At 42.0% G+C, this 27,112-nt stretch overlaps 1 protein-coding gene across 15 annotated transcripts in view; it reads right to left on the bottom strand.

Moving 5' to 3' along the window:
• Positions 1–12,257, bottom strand: part of Rdl (Resistant to dieldrin) — a 143,946-nt gene extending 131,689 nt beyond the window's left edge. For 3 of the 15 annotated variants that reach the window (XM_076442564.1, XM_076442571.1, XM_076442575.1), the window contains exon 1: positions 10,725–12,254. In XM_076442564.1, the coding sequence (XP_076298679.1) occupies positions 10,725–10,822 (98 nt within the window). In that variant the 5' untranslated portion in view covers positions 10,823–12,254. Of the gene's footprint in view, positions 1–10,724 lie in introns of all 15 variants that reach the window. The other 12 variants (XM_076442569.1, XM_076442574.1, XM_076442578.1 and 9 more) reach the window with 6 other exon arrangements.
• Between the last annotated feature and the right edge of the window lie 14,855 nt (positions 12,258–27,112).

The raw sequence follows: 27,112 nt of genomic DNA, 5'->3' as shown, positions 1-27,112 counted from the left end.
ACGGGTTCTGTCTGTTCTCTCCTCCACTGTCTATCTCTCCCTTCGAATTGGGTCGTCAAGATCGTCGACCTTTTTCTCTTTATCGTCGTGCGTCGCGTCGCAACGTAAAAAATTGATCGAAACCCAGCTGAACAAACAGAGAGCCGCGCGCGAACCTCGCCCGTTTCATTTGAACGTTTAGAACTTATGTTTCTTTGCAAGCCTCCCGGTTCATTGACACCGGCCGGCTGCATTCGGCTGTTGAATACGGGTCAGAATAACCCGCAGTGTAAGTGCGGCTCGTGATTATGCTGGTAACTGTGTACGCAAGAATACGTGATAATGTAGGAACGGGAGAAATTGTTCAGTGAAATTAAATTCGGTAAACCTAGAATTCTGAACGATGTAATCACCGGTACCGTTTACGTCAAAAAATGACGGATTCGAATATTTTTAATTCGCAAATGCATTCTTGAGGAATTATTCAAGAATTTCTTCGGGCATATATTATTTAAAAAATGGCTGAAAATTTGCCCGGACACATTCTTGTTGTTTTTATAAAGTAATGTAGAAATTTGATAATTTATACTATCAAAAAGAGAGTGGAGAATACATTCGTCGACATCGTTCAGCAAGAAAATAAAATTGCATTCGAATGTTCGTTTTCCAATATTTGCCCATAAAAATGTAAACTTGCTGGAAGTTCTGCAGTCGAGTTGGCGCACACACGCCCGGGTTTTATTCTCCCCGGTGGAACTAATTTTAACACGGACGTCCCTCGTTTATTCGAGAAACAGATATTCCGAGTGGCTAAGCTCGACACGATGTCACGCGAAGTTACGTTATGGTTCATCAATTAGGCCGTTTCATACGAGAGCATACACATATACATACATATGGTACACGGTTCGCGTTTCTGCTGCACCGAGGCGTCGATGCGTCGTTAATCGGTCGCCAATTAGATCCGATTTAAACCGGACTTTGCATACTTTAAGTATTTTAAAGCGATGGCCGCCACGTTCGACAGGCGAAGTCGTTTAGCATGACGTGCTCGTGTTATCTCACCTGAATTATGAAATTCGCGCGGAATCCAGGGAATTCTCCGATCGCAATCGAATCGTGTCCATTAGCGTCATTGATAATTAACAGCTGGCCACCGATTCCGGCTAAGTTATTGGCGACCGTGTGCACTGTGAGCTATTGGACACGGCCGTCCTGATTCTGATTGGAGTAACAGTTGTTAGTTGACAAATAATTATAGTACTTTTTACTGTGGAAGCCTCTGGGGCCATTTTCAAATCGAAGTTGTTACAGGTTTTCTTATTACTCGACTGCGGATCTTCATGCAAAAAGGAGAAAATAAGTTTTTTTAGACATTAGTGACTATAAATAAAAGCGTGGACCGCTAAACTATATTGACGTAGTCTCCGTGGGCGCTCCACGCTTTTATTTGCAGTCACTAATGTCTAAAAAAATTATTTTCTCCTTTTTAGTGCATTTTAATATACTTTTTTATTTTCTACTTTGTAGTCTTTTTTAAATGGAACGCAAGATATAGTAATACTGCTATGAAATAGTAAGATATGGAAATACGCGGGATAGAATGAGGGGATGACTCCGAGAGACGACGTCTCTTGATGGAGTCCGAAATTGTCCGAAATGGAACTGAATGAACGGAACACCACAACCACACTGAGCTCCTTCGGTGCGAAGTGGGCCAGTGGAGTGGGGATGAGTCGAATTGGGAACACGTAGTGGAGTAGGGAGCGCTGGCGCGCGGAGTGGGGATCGCTGAACGCGATGACGTACTACCGAGCGTCGCGCGGCGAGGTGTGAAGATTAATATTAACATTTTTTTTCTCATAGACGCACAGTTTTTTTTTTAAATATTCCATTGTCATCCAGTTCTGTTTTAAAGTTTCAAGTCTTTAGCTCATTGGGAAGTGGTTTAAAATTCTTTTACAAGATTTGACGCATACAACAACTTCAACTCGTCAAGCTAATATGAGCGTGGTAAGAACAACATTATAGTATTTTTAAATTTTTATCATTATTTACTCTTTTATATTTCATTAGATGAATAAAAATCCGCGGTCTACTTATGACCATTCAAAGTAACATGGTAGGAGCCCTTCACTCCTCTTTCCACTCCGCCCTACAGGACAAATTCATTGGGAAGATGGTTTATCCGAATATCGATATGTACAGGGAAAATTTGTTCAGATCGATCGCCTTGATAACATATTTCAAGGCCATTCAAATATGTTCTAGATTTCGGATTCAGTTTTTCAGTAGAATTAATTTAATACAGTCACGGAAATCGTTATTTACATGCTTCCGGTGGATACAGTATGAATATTTCATAGAGGAGATGCGTTGCATTTGATAAAAACACTTCGACAAGAAAGATAAGCAGCGAAACGAACGTGTTAACAGATCCGCGATTTGTCTACAACATCGATCAACCGTCAACATCGTAAGATCCCGCACGTGGTCGCGTACAAAGAGTGCAAAGTGATCGTGGCATCAATCGGACAATGGTTAAATTGCCTTAAAGTCGTCTCTTTGACAAGGTCTTTCAAAGAAACAGACGCTTTCCTCCCGTTTGATCTGCTAACCGAGCGAGAGTGGGACGGGATCCCAGAAAAATACGATTTCCACGGTGTGCGGAAGGAGATGCTCTTGAATTCGTGATGATTATCAGAGGGGCACCGACGGAAAATAAACACGAGTTAATGAGGTGGAAAAGCACCGTTGTATTCGATTGAAGGAACGGGGAAAGCAGAATTCTCGAGGACTATCCTCGGCGAAGCCAGTCCCGCCGAGAGCTCCAAGTGCGCGTCGAAAGCTTCGGGGGCGCGGGCGAAGTATCGTAATATTACAAAGTTAGAGCTGACGCGCGAGGTTCGCCCGCGAAATTGGGATGTCTTTTCAGGAGTTATGCTCTTCAACCGTCATTCATTGTGTCGTGGAAGAACGAAGGAAAATAAAAACGCGCGCGCGAGGCAACGGTGTAACCACATTGGTGGCGAACGCCGGTGGAAGAAGGGGTGCGGGCTAGGGGGGTTGGAGAGAGAATCAGTTTCGTCGGGATGGTCGTCGCGTTTTACGCTTCCGCGGAAAGTAGGTCAGCACGAGCCGAATGACTTAGCACGTTTTCTCCCGTTTCCGTGGTAGACGATTCTTCGCTTTCACGGCAAAAACACGTCTATTCGCGGCCACGCCACCAGCACCGCCTGCCGTTTTCAATTCCTGTTAGTCCTGACCGGGAACACGGGCCAGCCGCCGCCTCTATCTCTCGTTCTCTTTCTCTTTCTCTTCCGCTTACTCGGGAATTGGTCGCGGAGAACAGCTATGGAAAGATGACGCGCGGTTAATGAGATGATCATTATCTGCCGCGGCGTCGCGTCTCGTCGCGTGCTTCAAGATCAGAGACTTTCGGATCTCTCTGTGTCGCTCTCCTTGAACGCTTCTTCGCGGACGCCTTACGGCCGACCGTGATTAGAAGAGTCCTTTGCGAGCCGGGGATTAGACTCGAAATGAAATCTTGCGTACAAAGTCTGACATCGAGCTTCGCTCTTCGAATTTTTCAACGGACGGTTTACCGGACCAGCTTTCGGAGTCTTTGAAAGTCCTCTCTGCGATTCAATTTACGAACATTTCCGGGGCTCGCTGGATCGACGGAATCGTCATAATTATTATCGGGGATCGGAATATAAGTTGTTCCGTTTTTAATGACATTCTGCGTTTTTTTTTTGTTCTTTCTGTGTCATTTTTAATGACTTTCATTTACGAAAATGTGTCCCCCTGTAGAATTTTATGGAACGAATAATTGTGCTTCTTGCGGAAGACATATTTCAGAATCTGTAGAATAAAAGTGCCCAGCGAACGAGTTTCTTCTTTGTTTCTTTCTGTACGATCTGCAGTGTCACAGATGATCCCAGTTGATTAATTAAACGAAATGGAAAGTTTTTAAAAAACAAACTACTGATATTTGAAAATGAAAAACTTTTCATTTTCTATTGATTTCTTAAAAAACTATATTACTGCAAAGCAACAATTACATACTTGGAATAGTATCTTTTCTATTTTGATATAGGAAATTTCATACATTCCTAAAATTTTAATCGCTGCTGCTTTTTCTTTAACAGAGAAGAACAAATATTGTTTTTTATACTCGTTTAACACGTGTCAATAATAAGTAAAATTGTATAACTTTACGAGGCCAATTGCACGAATTACTTCCTTGATCGATGATTTCGTTAATACGGGGGGGGGGGGGGATTGAAAGAAATTTATACATTCATTGCTTGTAAATATTTTCAAAAGGAAACGATACAGTAACTAGAATTGCACTCCTGCATGGAGCGTTTCAAATTCGCTGAAACTATTAATGCGAGAAGCTTTATTTAATATCCGCCATTTAGTAATTAACTCTTATGTGAGGCAATGTAATTAAATTGTGGAAGAGTGTGTTCACGAGATAATATTAATTAATAAAACCTTGTGTGTTCGTTTAATTTATGTTTTCGATGAATTAGTTACGTACATTGTAACTCCGCTGCGATGATCTCTGCGAAAGTAATTTGCATAATTGCGCCAATTAAGCAGTCAATTTAACTAATTGACCTACAGCGTCTATAAGTCGACCTAATTGAAATTACCATTCGATGATTCGCAGATTTGAAGTGAACTCTTTAAACAAATGTACCATGTAAAAACTATATTAGATAAATATCTCAAATAGTACTTCCATTCATTTGTAAGCAAATAATTAATGTGACACGGTGTAGGAAATAATCTCTGAAAAGATTTCTGTTGTCGATTTCAAATACGATTTTATATCTGTAAGACTTTAAAAAACATGTACATTAGCAACAAAGAAATGTTTAATGCCAGTAGACCGGTTTTTTCCTTTATTCGACAGTAAGAGGGTTGCTTCGAAATGGGGTCTGTCCGGAAGGTTTCGGAGTGCTCTACATCAGAGATATCCAACTCATGAAGAGTCTGTCTTCTGTACAAAAAGTTGATAAATCGTTCTTCGTAGCAGGCAGCTAGAAAGGGGGATCAAATATTCTGTATACTACTAACTGATTGCAATGCCTGCTAATGTTCAAGTAGGCATCGGAACATTGATAAATTTTCCTTTCGTAAAATATACCATTGAATTTACAGTTTTTTTTTGCCTATAATAAATTTCTACAACAATCCTATGAATGCAAATACATTTATATCCATTGCTCGAGAGAGAAACCAATGCACTTTACATACAATATAACCTGCGCACATCCGATTATCGTGTTACCGTCAGTTTCAGACAGGAGATTAAATACATTTCAGAAGACGTTAGAGACATTTGCGAGCAAGAGTGAGCATTATTTAAGGGCTAGATTAGCTTCACAATCCCTAAATCCGATCGTGAACATTGAGTATCATTTCAGCGACAGATTTCTGCAAATCGTGGAGCATAATAGATCTGTTATTTTTATTCATATTACCTTGAATTTAAATTGTCTGAAATTCCACCTAATTGTAAGATAAATTTTTTAAATCTTTTCCTTCTCTAAAACATAGTTTTCCAAGTTGTGTTACCTATCGAGAGGCAGCGATATTATACAGCGACGATTTAAGACGTCCGGACACTTATCTGCGAGATGGCATACTGACAGGAATCGTTCGCGACAGAGAGAAACGTCAATGAAGGCGGCAAAGGCACGATTCCGGGTCGAGCTTGGTTGATCGAAAAGGAGAAAGGAAAATAGGGTGGCTCTCTGGGCATGCGGGAAGGGTGGAAGCAGAGAAGAAGGAGGGTCCGAAAAGGGCTGTTCCACTCGATAAGAAAAAGAAGGTTGATGTGTGGCGGGTAGACCACGACTTGGATCGCGGGGGTTTCTGGGGGTCGGTGGGCGGCAGAGGGAGGGAGGGAAGATTGTCGAGAGGGTGGGGGGTGGGGGGTAGCGACAGCGGTGCGAGAGGGTGGCAGCGTAGGAGGATTTGGAGCTCTGCCACGTCGGGAGCACCCTCCTGCTCGAGAGCTCTACTGCGATCACCGATACCACACTACAGAACGTCCGCGGTTGGTACTCGTAGGGGTTTGGAGGAGGCTACAGAGAGGCACAGCCCTCGAGGAGAAAACAGGTGGAACGACCCGAACTGTGCTTGCTGGAAGAGCGTAAATATTGATAATCCCTTCGACTATACCTAACTGTCCTCTTCCACCCTTCCTGAATTAGATAGCAACCCCGATCAAAATTGTTGAGACATAACACGCCTCGTCGCTCCTTGCGTCGTTAATATTTCGAGGAATTGACCGAGGGCTCCTCTCTCTTCACACTGTTTTACTTAACACGTTACCAGACGTCATACATTTTGTGTCTTATGCAGAGATAATTAAATTACAAGGATCTTTGTTCTCCTAAAGAAGCACATATTTTATTTTCAATGTTTCATTATCCCCAAATTTTAGAAACTTGAAGAAGATTTCACCCTCCCACATTATCCAACGGGTCACGACATCGATTTCAGAAAATATTTGTACCCGATAGGTCTGGCTTTAAACACTACAACGTGAAAAATTCACATAAAAATTTATGGAAGCCATAAAGTTATGATCTGCAATGAATACCCACTCCGACGTGTTGGTAGAGACGTTCAACGCTTTACACGCATTTTCCTTGAAAAGTACTGCCTTAAAACTGACGTGCACTTCGTTTTCCAAAAAGTACGTTTTATTATTGTACATTATTTTTATTATACGTTCGTGAAATTATTGTTGGAAACGTGTGATGCAATGCCGCTGTCGACAGTTATAAAGAGTAATGGCAGTAGAAACGACTAGTATTGGCCAGACAAGCTTGCTAAAAGGCTTCTAAGTGCACTGGTACATGACAATTTCTATATTTTATTTTAACCTACACAAATAAATGTCGTATAAAATATTTATTTTAAGTTTACTATCTGCTTCTGTGAATTTTGCATTTCTTTAAGTAAGGTTCGTCGTATAACCGGTGAGAACTATGTCCAATAATTAAACATGCGAACTCAGCGTTTATAATACGGAGTGCTAGCAATCCTCTTAATTCAATTTCGTTCAGATATTATCATCTAGATACCCTAAACTCACAGTAGAACAATAACCTAAAATGTTCCGCGAAATTTAGTAATGAATGGCATGCATTTTCTTCGAGTAATTTTCATTGAAGCAACCAGTGACGCTGCTTTCAACCACTAATCTTTGGGTGTTGATCTACTTTCCGTAATTCATACATTTTAGGATAGCGACCTACATTAAGCTCTCTAAAATAATTTATATTATCTTGGTGCTCTCTGCATCTCCCGGGCTCCAACTCTTATTGAAGAGGTTAGGTTAATTCAGGCTCTCTGTATAGCCTGAAAGCAAAGTAGAACTGTGCTTATCGCGTCTTTGACTCAATTTTGCTCCAGTATACGGCTCTATTGGTATTAGCCATTATGAAAGTTAAAATATTTTTAAATGAATTTTCATTAGAATCAATAATTACGTGTTTTTACATTTCCCCTGTCAAGAAAAATAGAAAATTATATTTAAAATTATACTTTGAATCGCGAAAAGCGAGAACGTATCATTCACTTTTTATTGTGACATTTACATATAATTGAATTAAACAGTATTTTTGAAGTAATTTTAATCGAAAAGAGCTGAACTAATGTCAATTGTGTATAAACAAGTAGGTTGCAAACAGCGAAACGTAATTGAACTCTTATGGGTACATTTAACGTTGTTTATTATGTAATGAAAGCTGTCATTCGGGGCGCTGAAGTCAGTTCAACAAATGAAATCACATTAGAGAAAATGAACGGTAATGTTTCTCTTTACAACGATGCAGTTTGAGAGAAGCCTCGGTAACCGATTAAGGCTGTCGCGAAAATGGGGGCCGATAACTAAATGCATTAAACATTCTTGGAAAATAGCGCTCGATATCAAGTCCTCGGGTTGCTGAAACGTTTGCGGATTACATATATACTTGAGATATATATATATTATATATATGAGATATATATGTATATATATCTGGCTAGTGGATCGCGCGTTAATACGAGAAGGGATGGGCCGGTACAACTAATTTCACCGTCGCCATTGTTCTCACCAAGCTGCTGTCATTCTCGAGACACTGGCTATATACCGATCAGACAACGTACCTACGCGCACACACGATTAACAAGATACCTGTCCCATTTGACAAAAAATTAACTTCCTTTCTATTTTAATATGTAACAATATTTCAAAATATCAAAAAATCTTCAGAAAGCTACTGTCTAAAATGTTACTCAAAAGAAGAACACATTTTCTCAACTGTAACAGTGTCTTTAATGAGAACAATAATTATATCATTATTATACATGGTGGTCCAAAAGTCGCCGTACCATTTTGTAAAATTATTTTTTAAATATGCACAAGTAGTTGTATTAATTGTGTAATATACACTCTACATGTCAAACAGTTAAATTTCGTAACAAGGTTTACGAAAATCCTTTTAGTAACGAAAATGCCATTACGCTGGGGCATGTGGCGATTTTACACCGAAATTTATCGAAAATATGATTCCCTTTTTGTTAGAAATTAACTTCACGAAAAATCGGACTGATTAATTGTTGTTTTATAACCACCGCATTTGTAATAGAACTTTCACCCTTTAAAAATATCTATTATAAATAACATTGATGCTGTCTTTAAAGTATAAATTCCTGTTGATTTATATCGAGTTAAATTCTATTGATTTGAAAACCAAAGCTGGGTATTACCACTATACAACCGAGCACTAAAGGTGAATTTGTATTGTTCTTTAAAAATAACTGAAAACTGTCATTTCACGAGCACCGTTTGTCCCAGTCTTAATAGTATCATATTAAACAAAATTTCATTTCACACTACTTCCAGAACGGAAAAGTTTCACTTTTCGAAAAGCTCGTCACGAGAAGTGCCTTACTTCACAGTGTTCTGTGTTTTATTCCACGTAGAACGTCCTCGTGCCCGATAGCAGCGTACATCACGCGTACCGCGTTAAACGCAAACGTGAATCCAAGCTCAGCGAATTCCGTCGAGATTACTGAAATTTCTCGGCGACACCTCAGCATTTCTTAAACTTTCCAACAAACCGCTATGTCACCGACACACGTAACCGATCGACGCACGTCGACCAAGTTCCCCGTATCAAACGACACAACCTCGAACACCCATCACGACACACACTGACCACGATAAGTAACGAGGAACAACAAAACAAACGCACTGGGACACTGCGGAAAACACGTAGCTGTAATTAGTGGTACGGTTTCAAGATCGTCGCTCGCGATAATCACGTGACAAATGAATTTTTTAACATAACGGTAAACGCGGCGGACCCCATTAAAGCGCGAGACGACGCCTTGCCTTCGCCTTCGAGTCACGGGAGGGTTAGGGGCGGCGTCATTGTGATCATTGTAAGAGCGTGCGCCCGCTCGGTGTGCCGTAGGTCTGGGCATGCAACGTAGCTGCATGTTTCCGCTCATTTACATGCAATCACGAACGTGCATCCAGACATCGGCGAAGGCTGTAGACCCTCGCAGCCCCCGCGTATTGTCGGCAGTGCCATGTCGAAGATATATGACGTCTCGTGTGCGTTTACACATGTCCCTCCTCTCCGTGTGTATTTCCGTGCGTGAGTGTATGTGCAGGTCCTGTGTACGTGTGTGCTCGCGTGTGTGTGTACGTGTACAGGGTCGACACGTGGGGACTGGCGTGTCCGTCAGGAAATCAGATGGCCCAAGGATGGTGGATAGGCGCGAGAACGCACATCCCGTTTTTCGCATACATCGCCGCCCATTAAAACCGTTTATCGACCAATTTCGTCCCCAGCTCGGACGGCTGCATGCACCGCGGCGCTCTCCGGCTACTGGCTACCAGCGTATATAATCGAGATATAGGATTATGGATCATTAATTAAATCCTCCCGTGCCGGAGGGGGGCCCGCGTAGAATCAGCTGCGTCTATTGATTTACACCGCGGTATTTTAGCCGCATTAGGTATCCGTTGATTAACTGGAACTCGGTGTGGTTCGCGCCCGTGGTCGGGGTCACGAGGAAACTGGAGATTCTTCGGGGACGAGTCCGTGCACGGGGGCCGCAGGGTCTAATGTGCGCGTGCTTGTTTCCATTGCGGGTATCAACTTCGCCGATTCGTAAGGCCGGGAAGTTCAAAGAGGCCTTCGCACATACGAACACACACATCCACCCACCTACACACACATATATATATACACACGCACACAAGAACATACACACACACACATGTACGGCAAGTCCGCGAACTGTTTCCACTGGCTATCGATTCAGAGACGGCTGGATGGATATGCACGTACGTGTGTATATTCCCACTCGTGAATCGCGTACGTCTCCGCTTTCGAGCACACAGGACGAGGACGGAGTTTTCAATTAACCGCGGATGAATGCGTCCCGTTATCAGACCTGATCACAGAGCTCGTTATCTTTGAGCCATCGGGAGATCGTAAGATTACACGGTCGATGCCTAGAATCAGCGGTTGGAAAGAGGATCGGCTGTGTGCGCGATCCCTGCAGATTGGAAAGCATGTATCAACTAGGGGGAATATAGGGTACGCAGAGGCTGCAGAGAAAGATTGGCTAGGAGCGAGATAGGCTAGGTGTATAAGATTGATAGCGGCGCGTGGAATGGGGAGAGCTACTGGGGGATCGATGAGAATGATACTTACGCGGCTTGGGCGAACGGAGCACGATGCGTGGCGGGCAGCAACGCGACCGTGGCCGCGAGGAGGGCGAAGCTCCAGGAGGCGGCGTGGATGGACATCATATTATCCGTGGTTGCTAGACGGAGTTGTCCGCGTTTCGAGAGGAATCACGGCGCGTTGCCGTTCACGTTCACGTCGAGGACAACGACAAGGACGTCGACGAGGACGTCAGCGGGTGTCCTGAGGCGTTGTTACCTGGCGCGTTGACCCGGCGTCTCTCTGCGTGCCGTCCGCGTCTCACCCTCCCCCCTTTCTCCTCCTCCTCCACGTCCTCCTCCTCCCTCCCTACCTCCCTCCCACCCGCCCCGCCCTCCTACCTCCGTCTTGCTCTCTCCGTCTGCTTTTCGGTCCTCGCTTTCTCTCTCTCTCTCTCTCTCTCTCTGTCGTTCTCGTTCTCGCTCTTTCTTTCTCCTACTTTCTTTTCTTTTCCTCGCGATTCAGCTCGACGGCTGTCAGGTACTCGTATCTCCACCGGGGTTCTTTGCTTTTCACTGTCACTCGCGTTCGACCTCTCGGAACACTGTAATAGCCGGCTGAAATCGAATCACCTCACACCGATCCCTCGCGACCGAGCCTCCAGAGAGCGATCGGTTCTCTTCGAGAACCAACGGCGAGAGGGTGTTACACCCCTCCTCCTCCTCCTCCTCCTCCTCTTCTCCCCGATTTCTTTCACTCGCGACAAGAGCACAACGGTGATCTCTCTTAACCCCGAGATAATCTCGTTCCGTCGCCTTCAACATCCAACAGTGTCACCCAGTTTCCCCAGTGTGTCGCAGCACCGTGTATCGCCTCGGCGCGGTGTCGCCGATACAGTCTCGACTAGCGGGTTACGCGATCCGATTAACCAACACGTCCGTCTGAATCTTGCAATGAACCGACCACCACCACCGATGGTTAACTATCGGACGCTCGCGAGGCACCGTTCTCGTCGTCGTCGTCGTCTTTGTCGTCTTCGTCGTCGTCGTCGTCGTCGTCGTTGCGAGCTTCCTCGAGGCACTGTGTGTATGCGTGTCTCGCGAGCGTTCTTCCGACTACCGATGCGAGATTTCTTCCCCGATGTTCCTCCTGTTTCGCTTCACCTGGGGATCGCGGAGATGATCAGGAGGTTTCGAAGGGGCATGGAACGACGGGGGGCTCGGTGGAAGAGGGAGATAGCGACGAGATCCTCCTCGTAGAGGATCCCCTCTTCGTTCTGCTCGTCCTACAAGGTCGGAGCCGCCTGGTCGACGAAGATGTCCTGCCGCAGGCTCCGCTTCCACGGGATCCTTCCTTCGACGATGGACATTCTTCTCTCTTCTCTCGCCACACGCCTCTCTCGATCTCTCGAGATGATCTCTCGCACTCTCCTCAGCCTTGCTCGTTCGCTCACTCGCTCGCTCTCGCACTCTCTCTCGCTCGTCTCACGGGGACACTCGGTCAGCACCCGCGCTACACCGCTACGCGCTCGGGAGTGGCGGCTCTCGCGTCTAGCCCGGCCGTACCATCGCGCAAGCGCCCTTCCTTCCTCTCTTCCTGCCTGCTACCCTGCCTATCTGCCTACCTGCTCGCCTGTCCCGCTTGTCTTCCTCTTTCGCCCCTGATTAGCCCTCCCAAACTCTCGCTCGCTTCGAAACCGCCAAGGATGTTTTTCTACCTGCCCCCCCCACCCTCCCCCTTACCTTCACCCCTTCAACCTACCACCTCCTTCTCCACCCTTCCGACACCCCCTCACCTGACTGTCTATTTCACCGCGAACTACTTCCTCCGTAATTGTTCGCGTTCGAGCGTTCTTATTTTTCGGCTCTTTCTTACCCGTTTATGTACCTTCGAACTTCTGCTTATTATTCGGGCTCGGATTCGACCGCGAGCGGGTGCCAGATGGCGACGGAATCCCGTGTGCAGAGGGATAGTTTTACAGGAAGAAGCTCTCGGGAATTCTAGGAGCGTTTTCAGTGATACGTTCGACCCTTCTGTAACAGGGTTAATTTCATCCCTGTTGTGCTCCAACCATTGCCCTGTGATAACTTCTGTGTCATTGATAGTTTTTCTCAAAAGCAAGAGGGAAGTTATATTTATTAAATATCTGAACCCTTAGCAGTCGAGGGGTGACTCAGTGTCACCGTTTAAAAATTGCTGTACCATTGTTCACAATATTAAGTATTGTATGAGGTATTGTACCACTTTCATATCCATAAGATGAAAAAAAATCATATCCATTGGAATTATTCTTGGTCGGAGGAAATGTTTAATTTTCAAGTTAAAATAGCTACAACTGCAAGGGTTAATGTATAAATGGATAACGATTACATGATGTTATAGTGCAAGGGGTTAACCAAAACTTAGAAGTAATACAACCGGGGGATGCAGAGGGTTGTACGAGGTTTGCTCAAGTTTATTAAGTCATGTTAGGATAAGCGTCCCTTTTTTCAGTCCCTACAGTTAGTCTTGCTGAAAGTAGACATTTAGAAAATAGCATATGATTAAAATTAAAAGAATTGCTGTCTAGTGACCTCTATATGCTGACTACTGCAACAATTTTACCGTACGCGGAAATCGTGTTGGCAGCATACGGTATAGCTGTTGCAATTTCTGCACCGCGCTGTATCCGAACCGGTGGTTTCCGAGTACTACGTTATAAGATGGTTAAGTGTACCTTTTACAGGTTTTGCCGGGAAAAAGACTTGCAGTAACTTGCACGCCGCACGCAGGGCTCCCCGCGCTTTGCGTACTTCCGCCGAATCAGCCCCACGCGACGTACCCTTGAGATGGTACCCTCGACGAACATCACAAGGCGGCTGCTGTGTCTTCCAGGGGGCAATAACCTCCTTGCTTTAGTTTTTCACCGATCGGATAAATACGGTCTCTTTTTCTGTATATTTAATGTCGTGTCAGATACTCATTAGTAGTACTGATCCTCCAAATTCATATTTCAGAATTTTAGTAGTTTCAACCATAGATATTGATGTGGTAGAAAGTGTTACTGTAGATACTTATGTCGTATTCAGCAGTCTACTGCAAGTAGAAAATGGCAGTATTGGTCAGACACATGATTCAGTCACGTTCAAGCACCTGGAGGCTGGTCAAATTTTCAAAGCTTATCTTTAGTAAAACTATATCAAACATTTAAGCATTTTGTTCAATAATTTCAACTTGTTCTTCAAACTAACACAATTTTGTTATAACTTAGATACATAGTAAATTGTGAATGTCGTGTCCAGCAGTCTACTGCAAGTAGAAAATGGCAGTATTGGTCAGACACATGATTCAGTCACGTTCAAGCACCTGGAGGCTGGTCAAATTTTCAAAGCTTATCCTCAGTGAAACTATATCAAACATTTAAACATTTCCTTCAATAATTTCAACTTGTTTTTCAAAAACTTACACAATTTTATTATAACTTATATATCAATAATTATATGATTGAAATAATACATTTTGAAGTACTGGAATCATGTATAGAAATAAATGTATGCAACTCTTGCATCTTGCAATTAACGTAAACAATTTCCATTTTTTCATACAAATCCGCAGTATAATATAAAATAATTCATATATTCTAAAAATTTTCCTAGCAGTTTGCTCAATATTTCTTTCATGCAAATTTGATGCTTCTTTCTCACACTGAAGTTTCTTTCTTTCCGGGTTTCATTGCCGGTTGGTGTAAAAGGTCAGAAAAGTATTTTTTACTGTATGAAATACGATTCCCTTGATTAAACTACATAATATCCGAAACAGTATGAACGGCTACAATAAAATTTACTTTACATTTCACACATTAAATTGAAGTTTATGTTTAAAGAACTGCACGTATTTTTGGATTCGCATAACTAAAGTTTGCATAAGAAAATAAAGACTTTTCATAACCGTGATGATCCATATCTGTTTTATGCAAGCTTACAATCTCGACTTTAGCTCAGCTATCGATTGATTCAACTTCGTATTCCTTGTTTGAGTAAGCCTTTGTGAAGGATGGTTTTCAAGTTTTCTTGCAACTGCTCCTTTTTATCCTTTCCAGATTTGAAGGGGATGAAACGGGATATTTTCTTCCTCTTTCACAGGAGTCGATTTTCCCTGTTCTATCCACTGTTATAATTAGATGGAGTCTCTCTCTCTCTCTCTCTCTCTCTCTCTCTCTCTCTCTCTGATAGGCTATATTCATTAATCTTTAGCATAGCTTTAATTATGAAACTGGCAAAATGAAGAATTCTATCATTGTTTATATTTCAGTAAGATAGATGGTTCTTAGTTCTCTTCGACACCAGTATGTCACCAATGACCTCGAAGTCGATGCAACACAAAACTCGAATTAAAAAACACATTTTCGCCCTTCTCCAAAGTTGTCGACTGCATCTTTGACGTAGCTTTAATTATGAAACTGGCAAAACGAAGAGTTCTGTCATTGTTTATACTTCACTGAGAAAGATGGTTCTCAGCTCTCTTCTCGGCAACAGTATGTCACCAATGACCTCGAAGTCGATGCAACACAAAACTCGAATTAAAAAACCATTTTCGCCATTTTCCAAAGTTGTCGAGTGTATTATAGCATGGCAAACCTCTGTCGAGGTTTTTCTGCAGTTTCCTTGTTTCATAGCGGATAACTTTGACGCTGAACTTTACATTTTATTCGATCCTAGAACTTTCCCTCTGACCAGGGATCCTTAACTTAACGACTGTATAAAGTTATACGGCTACGCGTCATCAAACAACGAGTGCGTCACAAAGTCGAAACGCATACGCCCACGTAAGGCGGTCTTTGCGAGGAGCCGTTGGAGCAGAGTAATTGGAATCGTTGCAGATGAAGCGGATGCGTGCTCTTTCCAACCGCGTGATTCCGAATCGAAAGCTGCGGAACAAACATCGGATACGCACTGGAAATACGCGTCTGCGCTTACCTGCGCGCTTCGACTGGCCAACGCGGCCGTTAGATGCAGTCGAAATCTGTTCGATACCTTCCGACTCGATTGCTCGTGAAACCGTGGTTTTCTGGATGTTCGACTAAATCAAATTACTTTTTTCCCTTTATCTCCGTGAAATGTGAAGCTGTTAAACAGGGTGTCCCAAAAATGTTGTCGGGTAAATCCTGAGGTCATTTGAAGAAACTTTGTCCTGTGTGAAAATATTCTCCGAGGCTTCATTCAGGAGTTATTCACTAAAAACGCGGACCAATCAGAACGCGGCTATCGCGGACGGGATCCGCCTCCGTCAGAGGTCGCGTTGAGGTAGCCGCGTTCTGATTGGTCTACGTTTTTCGTGAATAACTCCTGAACGAAGCCGCGGAGAACATTTTCGCAAAGGAAAAAGTCATTTCAAATGATCTCAAGAATCAGACCTCTCAAGGAATTACTATAAATTTTACTTTCATAATCTTTCAATTAGTGTGGCAAAGTGTTGGGGGTCCTTGGAAGAAGTAATGTTAGATCTGGGGTGCGAGAGAATTTATTTGGCTGCAACTGAGCGCAGTGATGAATTTTCGTTTAAAATAATGTGTTAGCTTCTGGAGTCATGAATAATAATAGCCTGCATTTTCTCCTTCCAGTCGCATAGGCCGCGAATGAAACAATTTCCAGGGATATTGTGACTTCAAGAGTACATTCTCGTCATATTTTCTTTTTCCTGTTCATAAAAGGAATGGCCAGAAATAAACGTACACTACACAGTAAATAGCAAAGTTTTATTAGTCCTTTTGCCGCAGTGGATGGTATTGCTGGGAACAGAGTGCGGCACATAATGCTACCTTAAAGTCGCGCTGCGATATTTGGATTCCTCACGAACGCGTGCCTTGTAACACAGTCTGTATTTCCCGGAAGCATTGGTTTTCGTTGTCTGTGTACTCTATCCGATACGCAATATGCAAAAACAATAGGGAGCGAATCCTCTCACTCCATAAAGGCGCGTCCAATTTCAAAGATTTATTCTGATTTAAATTTTTTATTTGATTATTTAAAAATTTGCACTGAAAGCAAAAGGCTGTTCTTAACAGATACGCTATTTTTCCAAATTGTGTCACTACTGAAAAAACATTCATTTCAAAATTCAATGTCGCATGAAAATTCTGATGATTTTATAGTGACATTTACAAAATTTTGACAATAAATATGTAGTTAGAAATATTCAGTTCAGATTAAAATATGGGACCCTCTTCAATCTTCCTAGTTGTAATCACGCATATGTTATGCAATTATGATCTATGAGTTGTGAGACTAACCAATTTGAATGAACAAATTCTGGCGAGAATCTGGATTCCTGTCAGTGTGATTTCCATCGAATTTTCCTGTCCTGGAGTGATACGATTTACCTCTGAATCTTGAGTTGGCCCCATTCCAGTTGCTCAGTTTTCAATCCGTCCAAGTTGAGTCTATCAATCCTGGTTTGATCTGGTGCAACTCGTTCAGTCTTGAATTGCTCCGATGTGACTAACTCGATCTAGGGTTAATTTGAAACGAGTCTAAACATCGAAATCTGATCAAACATCCAGGATCGAATTATTTTTATTTAAACGTCCAGTTTGATTTGATTCGTATTTATAAATTTTTAGCATATCGAATTTCCTACTTTGAGTAGAAATGATTCACTTTATAGGTCCTTCGATAATATAATTGAAGCCTAACAACGTCAAATTGATTTGTCTCGAGATCTTCGATTTCTCGTTAATCAGATTCAAGCTTCTCACACCAAAGCTAGCAGCACTAGAGATACTCGGTACTAAATTAGTCTGATTCGTGTCTTCTCAGCTTACATTCTCTTACCTCGAATTTTCTAGAATATTGTGCTTATTAAAATATCAAATCATTTTTTATTCTTGACCCACTAAACAATGTGCTTCATCTAAACTGCAAAATTAAAATATTTATAACTTTCTTGGTTGAATTATTTGTGGTATTGTGGGCTCATCTAAATTGAAACATTTTTCATTGAAATCACGTATGACTTTCTATGATTATTTATGCTCTTGTCGCTATCCAAAAGATCTGTAATTAGGTAAACATTGAATACACACATTATTCAATACTGAAAAGTATTATTCCATTTTTCAATGTTTATAATTAATTTAATTTGATCAAAAACTTCGGAATTTCAGCATTTTTCACAATACATAATGCAACAGATATTGATGAGGTAGAAAGTGTTCTACTATAAACAGTAAATTGCGATCATCGTATCGAGCACTCTCTATTACAAGGAGAAATTGGCAGCATTGGTCAGACACGCTATTCAGTCACGTTCGAAAACGTGAATACTCGACAAATTTTCAAAGCGTATATCCACTGAAACTGTAATGAATACATACAAATTGTATTCGACAATTTCAATTTGTTTTCCACACATATGCAATTCTTTTGTAATTTGTCCTAGCGATTTTGATCGATCACATTTTAAAATAACAGTTTTTCAATGGGCTATTGTTAGACTGACGATTTTATGCATTAATGAGAATAATGAGAAGATTAAATGCAGAACTGTGAAACCGTTCAAACAATTAAAAAATACCCCCAGTAATTATTATAAACAGTCACTCACATTTTCTACTATTATAAAAATGTGTGGTTTTTCTTCAAGGTCTCGAAGACTTCAAATATCGGGGACGAATTTCGCAATCATCCCTTAACCATTAAAGACAGTATTTTAGCCCCCTCACAGTACTGTCGCAGGTCTGGTCAACAAACCAACGTAAAGGCCAGCAGTACGTGAGCAGTTCGCCTCCGAAAAAAAATATATAAAAAAAACTTTTTAAAAACCACTATATAAAAAAACTTTTTAAAAACCATAAATTTAAATAAAATCATGACATTAATATATAACTATAAAAATAAAAGCGCGAGGCGCCCACAAAGATTAGGTCAATATAGTTTAGCGATCCACGCTTTTATTTTTATAATCACTAATGTCATGATTTTATTTAAATTTATATTAAATTTCTCGGAGAACCAGAAAAAAATTATTTTCTCCTTTTTAGTGCATTTTAAACTAAGCGTGGTTTTTAAAAAGTTTTATAATATACCTTTTTATTTTCTACTTTTTAGTCTTTTTTAAATGGAACGCAAGATATAGTAATACTGGTATGAAATAGTAAGATATATAGAAACGCAAGATATGGAAATACGCGGGATAGAATGAGAGACGACGTCTCTTTATGAAGTCAGAAATTGTACGAAATGGATCTGAATGAACGGAACACCACGCTGAGCTCCTTCGGTGCGAAGTGGGCCAGTGGAGTGGGGATGAGTCGGAGTGGGAACACGTAGTGGAGTAGGGAGCGCTGGCGCGCGGAGTGGGGATCGCTGAACGCGATCACGTACTACCGAGCGTCGCGCGGCGAGGTGTAACGGTTAATATTAAAATTTTTTTTTCTCCTGAACGCACAGTTTTTTAAAAAATTTGTTTTTTAATATTGCATTGTCATCCAGTTCTGAGCTATGTTTAAAGTTTCAAGTCTCTAGCTCATCGGGAAGTGGTTTAAAATTCGATTACAAGATTTGACGCATAAAATGACAACTCGGCAAGCTAGTATAAGCGTGGTAAAAAGATTGGAGAACGCAAGTTAGCTAACTAGCAAAGCGCGTGGGCGCGCGAGCGATGAAGCGGAGAGGATTGAAACAACACCGTGAACGATCAGGCAAGAATTTCGGCTTTAATTTTCCAGGAAGACCCGGGCTATCAGTGGTGTCCGCGAATTAACCAACCGCAAGGTTTCGTCCGGTACATTCGCACGGCTGAATGTGCAGGAAGTGAGCCTCGAACGAAAGAGCAAGAGAGGCCGGGGTCGCGAGGGGGACACCAGGGAACGGAGTCGATATTACAGATCTCGAACTATTGCTCGCGCAAAAGTTCGTTCGACGGTTTAACGGTGGCATTTCGGAGTAACTCGAGAACCCATTGTCGAATCTTCATTGCATATCGGCCGCGATCGATCCCCTCTGCCCGTGATCCTCGATACTACTAAAATGCCTCCTCAAGGACCTCAGCTTTTCCTCCTCGTACCCTCTCTCCTTCATACCCACCTTCCTCTTCCCCGACGTTCCTGTAATTCCGTGTCCGTTATCCCGCCGTGTTACTTTCCCGCACTTTAATGAATTCGGTCAGTATGCGGTAGTTTCGAGGATCGGTCGGAGAAAGTTCAACAAGCGTTCAAGCTTAATCCAGTGTCCGTAATTACTCATTCCATGTAGATCCAGCTGATTTCCCTGATCAGTGTTTGGACACATTTTACACCGTGTAACCCCCATTTTTCCGCCTAATCGTTACATCGCGCAGCGGAGTATCTGGCCCGGAAAGTCGGACTAACTATTTTAACGTTATAAGACGCCAAATAAAACTGGCGAATACTAAAAATAGTTTTAGTTTGCTGTATAATTAGATTTTAATGAATTAGTTCGACAAAAAATGGGGCAGATTTGTTGATAAAGTGGTTTCATAAAAACTCATTAAAAGTTGCCGAGCTTTCTGTTTACTCGAATAAAACGGTGTCACGTCGAAAAATTATTCAACGAGCAAACTGTTTCGTATCGACGGTATTTTGCGGAAACGTGGAATTAACTGTTTTTATTTCGACCATTCTCTCTGTTTTTTCTTTTTTTTTTGGTGGTTTTCCACGTTCGAATATCGAATACAATTTTTTCGTACGTCGGTTCATTTAACAAAAAAAAAAATTGGTTTCGAACGTTCCTCGGATGCGCGCACCTTCGAATTCGACTGGTTAGCGGATCTAGTTTGTTGGAAACGTAGACGACGGTGCAGTATTGATTGCGTCACGCGGAACTTGTTATCGTCTAACTGGCAAATATAACAATATCAATATTTGTAAACACTGATGCGGATAAAATCCAGGAAAATTGAATAACCACGTTAGTTATTATTATTTATTTATTTATTGCTTTAAATGTGTTACATGCCGATAGCGTGTACAAAGGTTGGCGTAATCCCCTTGTTTTCTGGCGTTAACGATCCAACAATCGAAAAGATCGCAGTGACATTTCTGCTGAACTTTTTCGATATCGTTGCAACAAATTTTACAAAAAGTTACAAATGTTAAACACCACAATCCCGAACTTCTTTTAGATCTGTAATGTTAAAGTCTCACAAAAGACCTACCCCTGATAGAAGCTCCATTGTTGAGACACGCTATGCTAAAGAAATTGGTTCAATCTGAGCTATCTGTCAACGTTTAACAGGTGTTGCTGCCTCTTGACTTCGTAACCGAGTCACAGTGACACCTGTACCCCTGTGCACTCTTCTAACTAGGTTATTGACTTCAGTGTCCCTTGTCGATGAGGCTACTGTATCTGTAAATCCTTTATGATGTTTCAATATTGATTTAATCCTTTGCAGTAGGAGCTATTTTAATTTGAAATTTAAATATTTCTTCCGACTATAGAATAATTCCAGGTACAATTATTTACAAAGAGTCTATTTATCTATGGCTCTTATACGTATAGGATGTCTCATGACAAATTGAGCATGATTCCGTTCGCAAAAACAGGTAAATCAAACCGAGTTACATTTTCTCGGTTGCCGCTTCCGTTTTCAAGAAAATTGAGTTTGGAAGTTTGTCGGCTGCGCGTTAGCATCCCCGAGAAGTAGAATAGGTCGGTCATGATCAGACGGCTCAACAATACGCGTAACCGCAGAATTTTCAAACTCGATTTTCTCGGGTCAAGAGATGTAATTTTTTTTTTTACTTAATCTTGCAAATACAAGAACCCCACGCCGCTTGCACCACCCTGGCCGAGACACCCTTCATATGTCCACAAGAAGAACAATAGGGTGGTTCTAATCGGCTTGAGGTCCTCCCAGGGTCCACAAGTCCGTCGATTAAATATTGATAATGCTCCGGTATTCGTCAGTTCGTACGATTTCATCTAAGAACAATAACAAATAGTCAACACGGGACAACCGGGCATTTCTCATCCCGCAAATATTTATTGACCCACGCACAGACCAATTTTCGGGTCTTCCATTTTCGTTTCATTCAATCATGGCCGGACCTGAACCGGTCTGTACTCCCGGCCATATTTTCGACAGTTCGGGTATTTCCATGAAAAACGGGGGTTGTTGAACGTTGGGGGTGGGGATGGGGAGCTTTTCAAAGTATCTTTGCCTGGGCTTGAACGATCGTTGACCTTTCCGGACTCGTACATATTGGCTGCAGCCAGTTATTACGAGCCGGTGCGCGTTTTATATATCCCATGCTTGCACTTTGCGGGCCTAAAAAGCTTCGATCGCAGTCGGCCGCCGCTTAACGTTGAGTATCTTTCCCCCCTTTCTACCTTTTCCGTTGGCCACCCTCCCCGCACGGCCCCTCTGTTACCAGCGGCAGTCCGCGACGCTATTGTATTTTCTAAGAAGCGGTCGGTCTAATTTCAGAACGTTGGGAACGTTTTTTTCTCTCCCCAGCCGCGCCCCGCAAGCCTGAGCGTGCCGGGTCGGGCCGGACCAACACCGGCCAAGTCTGTCTCTTTTCGTTCGGTAGCATTTCTCGTCCACTGAAGTCTACTTTAATTTCTTTCATCGCTTTGTTTCTCTTTCATAAACGCGGATTATAGTAGGGGAAACGCTTTTGTCTCCCGTCGCGCTCACTTCCTCGGTACATATTTACCCGCGGCAGCGGCGGGTCGGCTTCGAATATAATTGCGATCGTCGAGGAAAGAAGGCGAGGGGCCGACTTCTCTGAGGGCAGAGGCCAACGCGATCGGGTAAGAGGAGCTGGCCTAACTGGCAGTCAAATTTCCGGGGATCAAAATAATCCCTGGACTGGTCCCTTCAGAGGTTCCTGTAAATGGTTCGTCGAATTCCTAAGGGCTGGTTCCTTCTTTGCGTCCGATCGGTTCTTTCCGGCGCCGAGGCGCTTCCGGTGCCAACAGACGGCACCTACTGATTCGTTGACAAACAGATTCTTGCTGGATCGTGATTAACAGCCACCCTACCGTGACAAGGACGTAGAAAAGGGTAACTGGCAGGGACCGAAAATAACAGTTATTCTAAAGTTTTCTACGGTAAAAATCATTAATAAAAGGTTGATTATTAGTGAAATTTAAGATAATCTATACAAAATATAAAGAAAAAAATTCGAAGAACAATATGATTAAAAATATCGAATTTTATACTTTTTGGTTGTATAAAAAAGTTGTACTATTTAATAATAACTATTACAAATTGCATTCATCAATAACTGTTATGAGCGACCGGAATGAACTTCTCTCATTGATAACTGTTATGAGCGATCGAAATGAACTTCTCTCATCGAATTACTATTATGAGCGATCGAAATAAATTTCTCTTATCGATAACTGTTATGGACTACCGAAATAAATTTATCTCATCGAATTACTGTTATGAGCGATCGAAATAAATTTCTCTGATTGATAACTGTTATAAATGATCGAAATGAATTTCTCTCAACGATAACATTTACCAACAAGATAACAAATTTTCCACCAATCGACCAATACGATTTTGGTCGCTGAAATACTCGTTATTCTATGACTTTTGTCCTTTTTGGTTATAACAGTTATGGTCCCTGGTACCTAGATATTAACCCTTAGCACTCGACTCTAGGACACCACTGCAAATATTTTGTACATCATGTGTTCAATTTGTAATTAATACAAGCAGAAAATGGGAAAAGCTATAAAGAGATACGAAACTGAAAAGTACTTTAATGTTCTAACTTCTAAAAAAAATCTAAGTACTAAGTCGTATGGTACAATATTAAAGTGGTTCTTAAAATAGTCCTTTAAAAAGTGTGCCAATATTTTTTCCACCCACTGTACACGATTAATACAAGAAGAAAATGGGAAAAAGTACAGAGAGATGTAAAACTAACAGGTACTTGACGAGAATGAGGGATCAATGAGGTTTACATAAATGGGTTCTATACGGCGAAGTTTCGAGGCCAGTCGAAGTGTTCAAAGAAGTGGCGAAACAGAAAGAGAGATCGGTCCCCTTGCATCTGTCGCTCGACGATAGAAAAACATTTGACGGGTCTGGCGGTACGGCGGGCTCCGATAAATTTCTTTATTCGCCGAGTTTGGAAAATTGGATTTTATTCGAAATAAAGATCCGCTCCGGTGCTTATCGGGGCCGGACGGACGGATAGAAACGGTATCGAATGTAAAGCTCCAGAGACATCCGATCGATCACCCCCCGCTTACATTCTCGTTCGGACAGGTTTGACATGAGCGTCGGCGTCCGGCCACGTTATTTCCTTCTTAACGCGTCCGCGGGGATCCGCCAGCTAATTAAAAGGGAGAAACGGGTGGCCTCTGTTCCCGTTAATAACTGCGTCCACACAGCGTTCCATTTAAAATTGAACTCGCCTTGTTATAGCCGGGGCACGCGAATTTCTTCTATTTCTGCCGTTTTTGTTTCGTCGATCGGGCAAGCGACCGTGGAACGAGGAACAGTGGGAATGAGGAAAAGGGGACTGAGGGGATATAGAGGTGTATAGAGGTATTTTGCGCGGGTAACATGCGTGGGAACTCTTCTATCCGGAACACCGCGTTAATTACAGAAAATTGAGCACTGTGCGGCTGAATTAACTTTTGCGTGCATACCGGAAGAAAGCCGGAATCGAGCGTGAACGCGTGGCTTTTTAATTAAGGGGCGCACTGTTTCATCGTTGCAACGGCGCGATTCATTCGAGCCGATCGTACACACAACCACCGCACCCCCGACCAGGATAGTAGGGGTTGTGTTTAACAAGGACGATTAACTTAATCGCGAGGCAAAAATTATGATCGTTTCCAATTAGCGAGGGTACCAGTCAGAAAACTGATGGCTTTGTCCTAACTACTCCGACGGGATATCAAACCTGAAATACCGCCCTCCAACCTGATTATACGAGACCAACGTTTAATTAAACCGGCGACTTCGCCGCGGAAAAATAGCATACGTCACATAATCCTGCAAGTATAATCTTGCCATGTGATATCAAATATGCTTTAGTCATATGCCAGTCGTCTGGGAAATTGTTCTTAATTCGTAAATTGTGATAAGGGAACAGAAATTCTGTGACTGCTGGAACTCAATTACAGAATCGTTTCGTCTGACATTATTTAAAGTTAATTGCCACGTCACTTGTATAAGAGTGACGCTAATTTTTGACCAGATTTAAGAAATAATTTTTATTCGAATAAACCCAATTTTATTAGGATTTTTAGAATGTAAAGTAGCATTTAACAATAATTATACTACAAACCGCCATTATTTATAACAGAATCTCCGAAAAGTCAGCAATAATTTTGAAATCGATAAATATTTTCTAAAACAGAAATTATCAGGCACTGCTTCAGATGAGCCTTTCTAAACACGAAAACATTTTTTTTATGAAGTCTCAATGTTCGAGAGAAAAAATTCCCAAAATTCGCGAGAATAAAATAGTTAATTGTAAATTTGGTCGAGGCTTCTAGAAGCTACATAACCAAAACGTGATTTTGTAAGTTTTGAGATTGTTATGCGAAATACAGTCGATAACTGTGATCAAGCTGGACAGGGGTATGTCAGATTTCTTTGGTTGACGCATCGCTCCAATTACGTCGACGCTAAGAGTGAGAAGTATCGAGTTTGATTGGCGGGCTATGAGAGCGAAATGGACACGAATATGGTCGCAACGCGACGTGCTATGCGAAACATTTGGAATACAATCGGTATTGCTCATATTCTAACTCTTGCCCGTTCTACCGTGTGCAAAGTTTGTCAATAGAGAGGTTGCATTCGAAGTTTCAATCACAATATGGATTTATGCTTGTCGACGTAGATGATACTATCCTTGATATAGTCCTCAGTGCTTCGGATATTTGATCAGTTTATTTAGCTCTGAAACATCTACTTGAAAACTTAGTTCATTCTTCTGGGCATTGTCGCTGCCAATTAGTGGTGGAAGGATTTATCATATAATAATTAAATTATGGATCTACATGCAACATTTTCCTGCACGTTGTAAAAAGCTGGTGCCACTTGAGAATTTCTTTCTGTCTTTAATTATTTTAGAGGTTCGAAATTAACATATTGGTACTAATTCAATTTTTTAAAATTCTTCTACTGTTTTGTAGCTACTCACTTTTGTCATAGATACATAAAATCTACAGTCTAGTAATAATACATTTCGTAGCAAAGTTAAATGACGCACAGTGTATGTTACCAATTTTTGTTAAAACTAATAAAAATTATGACGTAATGAAAATCAATTCTGTACCGCAATTCAGAAAAGATATCCCAACGTCTGCACTCTGACGGTCTTATTTATTACAGTTACTCGACAATAAATAAGTATTATTTATTATATTTATTACATAATAAATAAGATTTGATCTCATCAACTGGTCACGCGAACAGCAAGGTAGCATTGGTAACGTTGGCTCCCCGCTCGGTATTTATCACAAAGCGACACGCACAAGAGCTGTCTAGCCTCCTCTGAAATTCTCTCTCGCTCCGTCTTCCATTCTTTCTTTGCAGCTATCTCGCAGCTATCTGCGACGCGTGACGCCGAGAGAAGATCTTCACGCGTCCGCGAGCAACCCCTGTAAAGGATCCGGGAAACCATTGCGAATATTTCGTCGCGATAGATTCGCAACGTTAATTCATTTAAAGCGGAAGCATAGTTTACAACGTTGAAAATAAAACAATTTTTACCATGCGAAAAATCGGGGCAGACTTTTCTAGAATTTTCAAAACGTTCATTATACAGGGTGTCCTAAAAATGTTGTGCTTGAAAGAGATGATTCCTGAGGTCATTTGAGGTAACTTTCTCCTTTACGAAAATCTTCTCCGTGGCTTCGATTAGGAGTTATTTACGAAACAGCACGGACCAATCAGAGCGCGGTTCCTGCGTACGGGTTCCGCCTCCGCAACTGATTGGTTCGTGCTCTTTTTCGTTAATAACTCCTGAACTAAGCCACGGACAACATTTTCGTAAAGGAAAAAGTTACTTGAAATGACCAGAGGAATACGTACTGTGTGATACGCAGGATGAATGTCTGCGTTTCAACTTTTCCATCCGATGTTTTCCCGTCTCTTCCGAGTCTTGGCTTCGTGGACGATTTATTTTCCATTATCGGTGATGCATCGATGGACGCGTTCAATGATAGCTGAGGAGCCATAGATAAATCGGCGCGCGTTAGACACATTTGCTTTTAGAGCTCGGCTCCGTGATACGGTCTCGAGGAAACAGCGCTGAGCAGCGCATAAACACGCGCGCTGTGTTTTCGACCCCTCTAATGGCTCGCCTCGAATACAGTTATTTCGATCGCCACCACCAACATCCCCATCATCGTTTTAAAACCCCACTACGCTCCGTGTTCCCATGAAACAATATACCTATTCGCGCGCGAAGTGCTCCATTTCGTTCCGGCCTCTGAATTATTAGCCACATTTTTGGA

The sequence above is a fragment of the Lasioglossum baleicum genome, chromosome 18 (genome assembly GCF_051020765.1).
Source record: "Lasioglossum baleicum chromosome 18, iyLasBale1, whole genome shotgun sequence".
In the NCBI taxonomy this organism is placed as follows: domain Eukaryota; kingdom Metazoa; phylum Arthropoda; class Insecta; order Hymenoptera; family Halictidae; genus Lasioglossum; species Lasioglossum baleicum.
The sequence above is the reverse complement of the archived record's forward strand: the minus strand, read 5'-3'. Positions and strand labels throughout refer to the sequence as shown.